Source organism: Oncorhynchus tshawytscha, linkage group LG03 (assembly GCF_018296145.1).
Source record: "Oncorhynchus tshawytscha isolate Ot180627B linkage group LG03, Otsh_v2.0, whole genome shotgun sequence".
Classification (NCBI taxonomy): domain Eukaryota; kingdom Metazoa; phylum Chordata; class Actinopteri; order Salmoniformes; family Salmonidae; genus Oncorhynchus; species Oncorhynchus tshawytscha.
The window spans coordinates 21,110,066-21,123,241 of NC_056431.1; the positions used below are offsets into that span (position 1 = coordinate 21,110,066).

At 41.6% G+C, this 13,176-nt stretch overlaps 1 protein-coding gene across 3 annotated transcripts in view; it reads right to left on the reverse strand.

Moving 5' to 3' along the window:
• LOC112223025 (diacylglycerol kinase beta) overlaps window positions 1–12,953 on the reverse strand; it is a 58,757-nt gene extending 45,804 nt beyond the window's left edge. Inside the window, exons 1-6 of one of the 3 annotated variants that reach the window (XM_042312093.1) lie at window positions 12,832–12,953; window positions 9,073–9,198; window positions 1,974–2,050; window positions 1,586–1,606; window positions 1,329–1,476; window positions 519–668 (exon numbers count right to left, since the gene is read on the reverse strand). In XM_042312093.1, the coding sequence (XP_042168027.1) occupies window positions 519–668; window positions 1,329–1,476; window positions 1,586–1,606; window positions 1,974–2,050; window positions 9,073–9,142 (466 nt within the window). In that variant the 5' untranslated portion in view covers window positions 9,143–9,198; window positions 12,832–12,953. Of the gene's footprint in view, window positions 1–518; window positions 669–1,328; window positions 1,477–1,585; window positions 1,607–1,973; window positions 2,051–9,072; window positions 9,199–12,363; window positions 12,798–12,831 lie in introns of those variants that run through there. The other 2 variants (XM_042312086.1, XM_042312096.1) reach the window with 2 other exon arrangements.
• Between the last annotated feature and the right edge of the window lie 223 nt (window positions 12,954–13,176).

The following is a 13,176-nucleotide window of genomic DNA, read 5'->3' on the forward strand; positions in this document are numbered from 1 at the left end:
TGTAGGGTGGGCAGAGTGGGATTCTCTCTGCAAGGAGCGATACTGTAGCATCCAAGGCTAAACCAATGTGCTCCCTGGGCCAGACCTGCTAAATTATTAACACACTTAATTTTTAATGAATGGCTCTGCTCTTCAATTATTCAGCAGTTGGATGAGAATTATAAGAACACATAAAAAGTCTGATGTTCAATTATCTAATATAATATCATAAATAAATAAGTACACATCTAAAGTTTAAGTGGAATAAAGAGATACCATGGCAACGCTAATAAGGGCTTTCAGTAAACATAATGATTCAAGTAGACTACAGCGAAAGGGGTAACCTGCTGCTCCTGCTTAGGTAATGGGAAATATAGAGCAGTGTATTGGGACGAAGCTCTAACTTGTTTGGCTATGAGTGTTTGTATTTACGGTACACAAATGTCATTTTTCTCATGGGTAAACCCCAAAATAACATTATAGCCAAAGGAGCTCCAGTATATTCCCTTTTCAGAGGAAAAATAATAATGAATCCTCACACTCCAGTTTGTCCTCGGGTCGGCCACCCTCCAGCAGTGAGAGGTAGCAGACGATGTCCTTCAGTTGAACCATGCCTAGAGGTCTGGGCAGAGTCCTGGGTAGAGGGGGCACCTTCAGAGGGGTCGAGTTCCCTTTGATCAACTTGAGGCCTGCAGAGAGAAGAAGGCCAGAGAAGAAGGTCAAAATGTAGGCTGGTTATGATCATTGCTGAGCTTATGCCTCTAATGTCAACCTCAAACTGTCTTTCAAACTGTCTACCAATAAATCGAAATTCATGTTGTGAAATTGATTGCAGATGTTATATAGGTGTAGGTTTTGCCAATATTACGGTAGTAAATGTTGACTAGACAGCACAGTTTTAGTTTGTGAAGATTGTAGTTAGTACCTCAGGACACATTTTGTGAAAAAGAACAAGCTGATGCTACAAACGCTGCACTCAATGACTTGCCTGTAAGCTACAGTCCACGACAACAAGGCAATCTGGGGTGGTCTGATGACAGAATTAACAATACTGAACCAATTACAACAGTATCACCCAGTGGCTCTTTGTGGTAGGAGTAAAAACTAAAGCAGACCTAAACAACTTTAGCCTTTTATTTGGTGTTAGAGAGATTGTTTGTCTGCTGCTGAGGTCATAGTTTCTATGCCTTCTTGATCTGTTCCTTTGTTTGTGTCTGAAGTGAAGGTGCGGTGGTCTTTCTGGCAAAGTAGCTTTAAAAATTCAGTAACAGCGCACACAGACAATGTAAAAGCTAGTTGGCCCCTTAAGGACATAATCTGAAGGTTATAGCTGAAGTGCAGGGTCTTACCAGTAACTCTGGGCTTGTCTATGGAAGTGGGGCTGGGTTTTGGTCCCTTGTTACTGAATGATAAGAAGAGGTGTTGACAGAACTCCTCTGCCAGCTCGCTCTCCAGAAACGTCTGCATGAAGACCTTGAAGCCTTCAAAGTCAATCTCCTGAAACAAGACACAGAACATGATCCTGGTTGGTATAATTCCCATGAGGGAAGATTTAATAACCATATCATTACCATATCATGCCTGGGAGAACAAGGAATTACATTACCTGATTGAGTATGTCTTGCTTCTATGCAGCATTGAATAAAGACATTAGGCATCTCAATAAATCAAACTTTTAAAAAGTCAGTTACTCATATCCTGAAAAGCTGGTGTGACATTTTCAGCATCCCCTCCATAACCAAAGTAAGTAGTGGCTCTTAATGTCAAATGCCAAAACTAACAAAGATATTGGTTTGAGGTGAATATAGACCAATAACATTGTTGAATGTTGTTGACATCAAAATGACCAAGAATTGGTAGCAAGTCTGAAGTGATGGTACTGGTCAACAGTACGAAGAAGCCTCAAAGTAGTTCTGCAATGGTTCATGCAATACTAATGATGCCACATCACTACCAGAACAGTCAGAACAGTGTCTTATGGGAAGAAAGACTACCTCCTCTGGGTTATATTTCGCCAACACTCCGTCTCCATGGAACTCCTGCAGAACATCTTTCAGCTTCTTGGTTGAGTCTAAAAGAAAAACATTCAGCACATTATAACCATAAATGCTTCCCATTAAATAGCAAATGATATCATTATGTCCTTGAAGGGAGATCCCACTGCGGGATCTCATCTAATTGTCTCTGAAAAAGGTTCAGGCTACAGCTCAGGAGAAATCACATCTGACACCCACCAGACCGCATCGAAATCACAGGGGGAATCACCAGACTCCGGAACGGGTAGCAGGTTAGACTCCTCTGCCTGGTCCGTTTGGTCTGGTTCCTGTCAAGATCTCTTCCTGTATTTTCAAACTATGGGAGTTTAGTCCCAGGAGTGTCCTGGCAGGACTGGTCCATTTGGGCCCCTGGTGTAGACATTGTTTTATTATATTATTCTAGCTCTTCCATTATGTTATTTGTAGTGGTTAATGGTGTGTGTATATTGATTGTGTATAGTCTTGTCTACCGTATGAATCTTCTCGTTGTGTCAGACTGGGTTCAAGGGACTTCTGTTTCTTTTTTTTTCTGCATTTATTTGTCTGAATATGGTATGTACATTTGAAGTCGGAAGTTTACATACACTTAGGTTGGAATAATTAAAACTCGTTTTTCAACCACTCCACAAATGTCTTGTTAACAAACTACAGTTTTGGCAATTCGGTTAGGAGATCTACTTTGTGGATGACACAAGTAATATTTCCAACAATTGTTTACAGACAGAATATTTCACTTATAACTCACTGTATCACAATTCCAGTGGGTTATAAGTTTACATCATTAAATTGACTGTGCCTTTAAACGGCTTGGGAAATTCCAGAAAATGATGTCATGGCTTTAGAAGCTTCTGATAGACTAATTTACATAATTTGAGTCAATTGGAGGTGTACCTGTGGATGTATTTCAAAGCCTACCTTCAAACTCAGTGCCTCTTTGCTTGACATCATGGGAAAATCAAATGATATCAGCCAAGACCTCAGAAACAAATTGCAGACCTTCACAAGTCTGGTTCATCCTTGGGAGCAATTTCCAAACGCCTGAAGGTACCACGTTCATCTGTACAAACAACAATACGCAAGTATAAACACCATGGGACCATGCAGCCGTCATACCGCTGAGGAAGGAGACGCGTTCTGTCTCCTAGAGATGAACGTACTTTCTTGCGAAAAGTGCAAATCAATCCCAGAACAACAGCAAAGTACCTTGTGAAGATGCTGGAGGAAACAGTTACAAAAGTATCTATATCCACAGTAAAACGAGTCCTATATCGACATAACCTGAAAGGTCGCCCAGCAAGGAAGAAGCCACTGCTCCAAAGCCGCCATAAAAAGCCAGACTACGGTTTGCAACTGGACATGGGGACAAAGATCGCACTTTTTGGAGAAATGTTTTTACTAGGATTAAATGTCAGGAATTGTGAAAAACTGAGTTTAAATGTACTTGGCTGAGGTGTATGTAAACTTCCGACTTCAACTGTATGTATGTGTGTATGTATGTGTGTAGGCATATATGCAGTGTGTATGTATGTAAGTATGTATGTATGTATGTATGATTGTATATTATTGTATATTATTTTACTGCTTTATGGATATAATTATTGTTTGGATTACCTTATTTACTATTATTTATTAATGTACTTTATTTCTTTCATTCTTTATGTGATGCGCATACGGAGAACGCCAGACGCAGAATTAACATTTAATTACCACAGTGAATTATTGTAATGTTTGTTTATGTGTCAATTAATCCATTAAGGGATGGGTTGCCAATTGGCGATTGGACACGAAAATAAAATGTCATTCATGAATTAATTTCATTCATTGTAGCTTCTGGAGCAACAAGACTAGATTTGGAAGGATGACCACGTGAAACCATGAAACGTGTGCCTGGGTGCCTGTGTGATAAACCCACCAAAAAGAAGTTATAAAATATTAACTTTCTTATCACTCCTCTACATGGTCAAAAAACTGTCAAGTTGTCATCCTAATGCTAACACTTAAAAGGACATTTTTTATTTTTTTATTTAACCAGGTTGGCAAGTTGAGAACAAGTTCTCATTTACAATTGCGACCTGGCCAAGATAAAGCAAAGCAGTTTGACACATACAACAACACAGAGTTACACATGGAGTTAAACAAACATACAGTCAATAATACAGTACAAATGTGCAAAGTAGAAATAGAAATAATGGGGTGCAAAGGAGCAAAATAAATAAATAAATACAGTAGGGGAAGAGATCGTTGTTTGGGCTAAATTATAGATGGGCTATGTACAGGTGCAGTAATCTGGGAGCTGCTCTGACAGCTGGTGCTTAAAGCTAGTGAGGGAGATAAGTGTTTCCAGTTTCAGAGATTTTTGTAGTTTGTTCCAGTCATTGGCAGCAGAAAACTGGAAGGAAAGGCGGCCAAAGGAGGAATTGGCTTTGGGGGTGACCAGAGAGATATACCTGCTGGAGCGCGTGCTGCTATGGTGACCAGCGTAGGTTACTTTAGTCCAAAATACATGTCACATCAATGTTATTTTACACAACACCTGGAAAAATACACACCGCAATGTCACTGAGCAAAAAATCCATTCTAATAATCGTCTCTGATTATGAAATCATAACTGCAGTGAAGTAGACTAGGGTATTGGTGCTCATGCAGTATGTGAAGTGAGGAAAGTGTGCAATAGAGCTCATTTCATCTTTTAATGAGAAGAGAGGGGGCTAAAGTGAGCTGGAGGGACTGAAAAGGAGGGAGGAAGAGGTGGAAACAGCAGAAGGTCCATTGTTGCACCTCGGAGAATGGGATATTTTATAACCTTTTGCTGCACAGGGAGCATAATGACTAGCTGTGAGCCAATTTGAAACACGATTATCCAAATCTCTCTGTCACATACTGTCCCTCACGCTTTCTCATTTCCCCCCATTCCCGTACCCTGTCTCTTCTCAGACTTTATATATATACATATATATACAAATATATATATACATTTATGGAAAATATTTACAAAAAAATTGGTAAGATCGGAAATGATGCAGGCAATTACATTGATGGAAGCCACAATCTAACTGCAATATTAAATCTGATTTTATGTCCCCCCCCCACTTCTAAAACAAAAGTTGCGCCCCTGGTAAACATTGCAGAAGAAGAAAAATCAATCCCAATCAGAGACAGTAAAGATATGCTGGAGAGCTGCTTACAGTCAGCGGAACAATGTTGTCAAGACGCGTAGAGCAGTTAACGAGAGAGATGTTATGGCCAAGTGAAACCCTTTGCCTGCAGAAGAGATCTCAAGCAAAAAACATTCATTATTTAGATTTGGACAGAGGTCTGTGAATATCTAATAAAATACCTCCAGTTAAGATGCTATATAGATTTATGGTCCTTATTGCTGCTCAAATTAGCTCTGTTGTTTTAGTCTTCTCTAACACACCGTGTCACGTACGTGAGGAGAGACGGACCAAGGCGCAGCGGATGTAGAGTTCCACATATTTATTATAAAGTGAAACTTAGCAAAAATAATAATAATAAATCAAATAAACGAACAACGAACCGTGACTACACGGTGCACATGCACAAAACACAAAATAATATCCCACGAACACAGGTGGGAAAAATGCTACCTAAATATGAGCCCCAATTAGAGACAACGATTACCAGTTGCCTCTAATATAGCCCTTGGTTCACTCCAGACCTGACTGCCCTCGACCAGCACAAAAATATCCTGTGGCGGACTGCAATAGCATCGAATAGTCCCCGCGATATGCAACTGTTCAGGGAAGTCAGGAACCAATACACGCAGTCAGTCAGGAAAGCTAAGGCCAGCTTCTTCAGGCAGAAGTTTCCATCCTGTAGCTCCAACTCCAAAACGTTCTGGGACACTGTGAAGTCCATGGAGAACAAGAGCACCTCCTCCCAGCTGCCCACTGCACTGAGGCTAGGTAACACGGTCACCACCGATAAATCCATGATTATCGAAAACTTCAACAAGCATTTCTCAACAGCTGGCCATGCCTTCCGCCTGGCTACTCCAACCTCGGGCCAACAGCTCCACCCCCCCGCAGCTACTCGCCCAAGCCTCTCCAGGTTCTCCTTTACCCAAATCCAGATAGCAGATGTTCTGAAAGAGCTTCAAAACTTGGACCCGTACAAATCAGCTGGGCTTGACAATCTGGACCCTCTATTTCTGAAACCATCCGCCGCCATTGTCGCAACCCCTATTACCAGCCTGTTCAACCTCTCTTTCATATCGTCTGAGATCCCCAAGGATTGAAAGCTGCCGCAGTCATCCCCCTCTTCAAAGGGGAGAGACCCTGGACCCAAACTGTTACAGACCTATATCCATCCTGCCCTGCCTATCTAAGGTCTTCGAAAGCCAAGTAAACAAACAGGTCACTGACCATCTCGAATCCCACCGTACCTTCTCCGCTGTGCAATCTGGTTTCCGAGCCGGTCACGGGTGCACCTCAGCCACGCTCAAGGTACTAAACGATATCATAACCGCCATCGATAAAAGACAGTACTGTGCAGCCGTCTTCATCGACCTTGCCAAGGCTTTCGACTCTGTCAATCACCATATTCTTATCGGCAGACTCAGTAGCCTCGGTTTTTCGGATGACTGCCTTGCCTGGTTCACCAATTACTTTGCAGACAGAGTTCAGTGTGTCAAATCGGAGGGCATGCTGTCCGGTCCTCTGGCAGTCTCTATGGGGGTGCCACAGGGTTCAACCCTCGGGCCGACTCTTTTCTCTGTATATATCAATGATGTTGCTCTTGCTGCGGGCGATTCCCTGATCCACCTCTACGCAGACGACACCATTCTATATACTTCCGGCCCGTCCTTGGACACTGTGCTATCTAACCTCCAAACGAACTTCAATGCCATACAACACTCCTTCCGTGGCCTCCAACTGCTCTTAAACGCTAGTAAAACCAAATGCATGCTTTTCAACCGTTCGCTGCCTGCACCCGCACGCCTGACCAGCATCACCATCCTGGATGGTTCCAACCTTGAATTTGTGGACATCTATAAGTACCTAGGTGTCTGGCTAGACTGTAAACTCTCCCTCCAGACTCATATCAAACATCTCCAATCGAAAATCAAATCAAGAGTCGGCTTTCTATTCCGCAACAAAGCCTCCTTCACTCACGCCGCCAAACTTACCCTAGTAAAACTGACTATCCTACCGATCCTCGACTTCGGCGATGTCATCTACAAAATTGCTTCCAACACTCTACTCAGCAAACTGGATGCAGTTTATCACAGTGCCATCCATTTTGTCACTAAAGCACCTTATACCACCCACCACTGCGACTTGTATGCTCTAGTCGGCTGGCCCTCGCTACATATTCGTCGCCAGACCCACTGGCTCCAGGTCATCTACAAGTCCATGCTAGGTAAAGCTCCGCCTTATCTCAGTTCACTGGTCACGATGGCAACACCCATCCGTAGCATGCGCTCCAGCAGGTGTATCTCACTGATCATCCCTAAAGCCAACACCTCACTTGGCCGCCTTTCGTTCCAGTTCTCTGCTGCCTGTGACTGGAACGAATTGCAAAAATCGCTGAAGTTGGAGACTTTTATCTCCCTCACCAACTTCAAACATCTGCTATCTGAGCAATTAACCGATCGCTGCAGCTGTACATAGTCTATCGGTAAATAGCCCACCCATTTTTACCTACCTCATCCCCATACTGTTTTTATTTATTTACTTTTCTGCTCTTTTGCACACCAATATCTCTACCTGTACATGACCATCTGATCATTTATCACTCCAGTGTTATTAATCTGCAAAATTGTAATTATTCGCCTACCTCCTCATGCCTTTTGCACACAATGTATATAGACTCCCCTTTTTTTCTACTGTGTTATTGACTTGTTAATTGTTTACTCCATGTGTAACTCTGTGTTGTCTGTTCACACTGCTATGCTTTATCTTGGCCAGGTCGCAGTTGCAAATGAGAACTTGTTCTCAACTAGCCTACCTGGTTAAATAAAGGTAAAATAAAATAAAATAAAAACAAAATAATTGGAAATCATACAAATCACCAACATAGAAAAATAAACTAGTACACCCCATAGAAATAATAAACTAGAATACCCCCAGTCACGCCCTGACCTACTACACCATAGAGAAACAAGGGCTCTCTATGGTCAGGGCGTGACACACTGGGATGAAGTTCTTATTATTGTGGAGATGTGGGAAGTCTTTTGAGAATCCTTCCTTTTCCGAAAAACACATTTTAAAACCAAAATATAAAAAATATAGAAAATAATAATGACACTAAACCTAATTGTAATCCTGGAAACAACCAATGCAAGAAAAGTTTCAGTATATCTCACTATTCCCACTGAAGGCAAGAAAAACCATCTATCTCAAAACATGCACAGTCAAATTAGTCATTTACGAAAACCTGAATACTTGCAGTAGCGTTCTTGAAAATAACTTCAAGACGTTCATAACTCTCTTTGGCCTGCAGGGGATGCTTTTGTGTTATGATTGATCATGTTTTATCATAAACAGCACCAGAGCACCAGACAGATGTACTGCTTGAGCTGGTTTTTCTGCAAAATCAGCAAGGGGCTCCACTAACAGATTACAGACATATGGATGATTCCAAGTCATCAGAGAAAGAGGGGGTTTTGTACTGTTTGAGCTTTACACCAAATCAAGTTGGATTAAGCTGGGTTTCATAACGCAGTGCCAGTGCATGGAGACATTCTCTGCTCTGCTCTTATGCAGTCACCATTACAGTAACTGGGCTCTGTTATCCTGCCGTAGTCAAGCAGTAGGTAAAATCTCTCTCTGTGTGAGGTGGATCAGGACATGCTCCTGAGATGGGATCTACAGTAGTTTACTAATCCAGTGTCACATTTTATACCTGACTAGATTCAATTTTCAATGAAGTTTAAACTTGATTGCGAGCGTAAAGTGACGGTGTACACGTGCACACACACACACACGCGCACGCACACACACACACACACACGCACGCGCGCACAAACACACACAAACACACACACACACAAACGCTCACACACTCACACCCACTGTCAGAGACACAGACTTACATTGAGCGTACTCCTGCAGAAGGGAGAATTCAGCTGGGGTCAGAGTGACCCACTTGTCCTGGTTGGTCATTGTGATGAGTCCTCTTCTCTCTCACATCCCCAAACTATCAGCCCACAGTCCACTCTCTGGAACAGAACATAGAAAAAGTTGTTAGGCCTCTTTCATTATAGTCTTTTGTGGCAGGCTGTTAACAGAAGGATATTTGGTTTGGGTTCTGACATTCATTCCATCATCACTGGTCATAAAATTGCATAAATTTATTGAATATTGATCCTCACATCATTACATTGCTATAGTGTAGTACAATATAGTATAGTATAGTATAGTTTAGGAGAAACCAAGAAATGCTTATGTCCATCTGTAACCAAAAAGTATATCAGTCAGTCTGTCAGTCAATTAGAGACTGAGGCTAGGGACTTGTTTGATTCATAATAATTACTGAATCCCCTAATCAATGCATTTTTTATGCTACCATAAGTATTACATCAGACAAGTACATTAATCTTAGTATGGCTCACAGCCAAGCTAATGCTACCTTGTACTATCCAGCACTATGTGCTATAGCTAGCTAGTAATTTGCTAACTGGCATGTCAATGTCCAAGATTAACTCACCAACTCACTGCATTATTTGACATATTTCTTACTTACAGATGTAGGATCTTAATTTGATCACCCTGTTGCAGGAGAACTTTCCTGCAATGCAGGACATTTAAAACATGCAGTGTATTTGAGGTTTAGAAATGCTGAAATTTCAGACTTTGTTTTCCCTTACAAAAAATATATCAACCCCTACAAAAATGTCCATTAATTATAATCCACATAATAATTCACATTTCCTGTTGCCTGCTTTAGCAAACTGTCTCAAATTAAGATCCTACAGCTGTACCTAAGACAACATTTAGTTCATGTGTAAAGAAGCATTTATGACAGACAGTATAAGGGACATGTAGGAGTTTAAGTTCTGATTGTCCAGGACTGCTGCATGTCCGGTTGACAACAACGGAATGATGGGCCGGCTGCCAGGGGCCAGACAGCTGGCATCACTGATTATGGACAATGCCATGGTGACAGAAGATTGGACAGTGTCAGAAAAGAGGGGATGTTATGCCACTTTTCCTTTGCTGTAGAGCCCCCCCCACCAACACACACACACACACACACTCACACACACACACTCAATGGGTTGACAAAAAAACAGGATATGCTGACTGTAAACTTAATCCGTTCTGCATTGTAACTACTTTAACTACTGAGAAGGGTTCAAAAAGCATTACACATTCATGTAAAGAGAAATAAATAATGTGTGAGTGTGTGTGTGTGTGTGTTTGTGTGTGTGTGCATGAGTGTTTTGGGGTAGTCGGTTACTACCGTATATAGCCTAGAGTATTGTGTTCTGTGGACTACTGAAGCTGAATATTCCACTCCCCCCTGCTCTCTTAATGCACCTGTGTTAGTCCCAGAGCCAGCTTCCGTCCTTTTTGACCCAATTCCCTCTGACCAATTATAAAACCTCACAGCAACAAGTGCATGTAACAGTACTTTACCACCTCAGTTCACAACAATTTCCTAATGAAAGAGCTGGCATGGAATAATCCATTAGTGTACTAGTATGAGTGCATGTGTGTGTCTGCACATACAGTATGGACGAGCGATGTCAGAGCGGAACGGACTAAGATACAGTAGAATAGTATAGAAAACAATATATACATATGAGATGAGTAATGCCAGAAATGTAAACATTTAAGTGACTAAGATACCGTGAATAGTATAGAATACAGTATATATATATATATGAGATGAGTAATGCAAGATATGTAAACATTATTAAGTGAATAAGATGCCGTAGAATAGTACAGAATACCGTATATACATATGAGATGAGTAATGCCAGATATGTAAACATTATTAAAGTGCCTATAGTGTTCCATTCCTTAAAGTGGCCAGTGATTTCTAGTCTATGCCTATAGGCTATTATACAGCTTTTACGCACCTGTACTGACCTCGCCTTCTGGATGAAGCGAATGATAGCTTTGCTTCAACAAAGTACTGAGTAAAGGGTCTGAATACTGTGATATTTAAAAAAAAAAATGTTTTTATAAATGTGCAAAAATTTCCCAAAATATATTTTAGCTTTGTCCTTATGGGTTATTGTGTGTAGATTGATGAGGGGAAAAAACGATTTAATCAATTTTAGAATAAGGCTGTAGTGTAACAAAATGTGGAAAAAGTAAAGGGGTCTGAATACTTTCCGAATGCACTCTATATACATTATCGATGCAATTGTACAGTATAGACAGATGATTGAAGAAGAATATACCGTATATCTCTGAAATACATTCAGCATCTGTGACTAAATAGACTATAATGTGGTGCCATGTATGCATTATTATGCTATTTAGACTGCGAAAAATCACAGTCGTCAATCGAATCACTATAGGCATTGTACTCCCTCCCATAATCTTCGATCTATTGCTTATGTGACAAATACATATCGCAACTCTGCAATCCCTCTCTAGGACTTATACTTATTGCTATCATAAATACTAGTTGTTATATTTGTCTTGTAATTCACATTTACAATCCATTCCATATATGAGTGTTAGATACACAGAAAAGAAAAATTCTCAAAATGATTCTCATTCTCTATTGTTTATAATCCGTTTACATCACTGGAGGCTGGTGGGAGGAGCTATAGGAGGATGGGCTCAACGTAATGGCTGGAATGGAATAAATGGAACGGTATCAAACACATAAAACATATGGAAACCATGTTTGACTCCCTTCCATTTAGTCCATTCCATCCCATTACAATGAGCCCGTCCTGCTATAGCTCCTCCCACCAGCCTCCATTGGTATACATACAGTATAATGCACATATCCTCATCATAATGTCCATTGAACTGCAACGACATTAGCACAGCAGTATTTCAACCCTTTAGCATATTTCTCAATGCTGCGAGTCTAATTACACGAGCAGTGTACAGTATCTATCGTAGCAGCACTGTGATACTGATAGGCTTGATTCATTTCCAGTGGTGCAACAGTAGGTTATCAAACACTGTTGCTGTCCTCCTCTCTCTTAATCTCTGTATCTATCAATGAATTCATCGGTAATACCACCACCGGTAGAGGATTCTACTACAAGAGACACCAGCGATACAACTAGAGAGTAGCTGACACTACACATGAACAAATACACCCACTACATTACACACACACACTATATACACACTCACATACAGTCAATGAACGAACAAACAATAGAGTGCAGTATCAAGATGATACTCACCTGCTGGATAGCCAAGGCAAACTGCCGGGAGCAGGGAGTAGTCTTCCAGACAGATGTTTAACAGATGACGCTTACACACTCTCACACACACGCATCTTGCTCTTTCTCACATGCTCACATACAAATACACACCCTCACTCACATCCTTGCTGAATGTACTGGAGGAGAGCGTAGAGGGTTTGTCATCAGATGGTGTGTGTGTGTGTGTGTGTGTGTGTGTGTGTTAGACCCCCCCTCTCTGCTGTGTGTGTAAGATTATCCGTGTGTGGCTGTGTTTGTGTGTGTTTGTGTGTGTAAGTGTGTGTTTTTTAGAAGCAGTCAGTGCTAGTGGATAGACACTCCAATAGAAAAAGGGGGAGTGTGTGTGAGTGTTTGTGTGTGTGTGTGTGAGAGAGAGCGGGAGAGAGTGATAAAAAGCACAGAACGATCTACCGCTTGTCCGCAATGATAATCAGTTCTCATACTCACTGCTTACGTCACCCTTATCCCTCTTCTCCTCCTCTTTCTGCTCCCCTATTCCCTGGTGAGGCTGATGTCCTGAGCTCCCGCTCTCTCTCTCTCTCTCTCTCTCTCTCTCTCTCTCTCTCTCTCTTTCTCTCTCTTCCTCACGCTCTCTCCCACTCTCTCTATCGCTCTCTCACGCTTTCCCTCTCCCTCACTTTCTTTCTTCCGGTCTCTCTCTCCCGTTGCCGTGGCGCGTATCACCATTAGTATTCAGCAGGCAGGTGGTAACCGCGGCGACCTGTGGGAATACCTCTTGATTGAACTGATGGGATGTGAAAGGGGCAGGGGCCGGGGGTCTAGGGGAGGGGG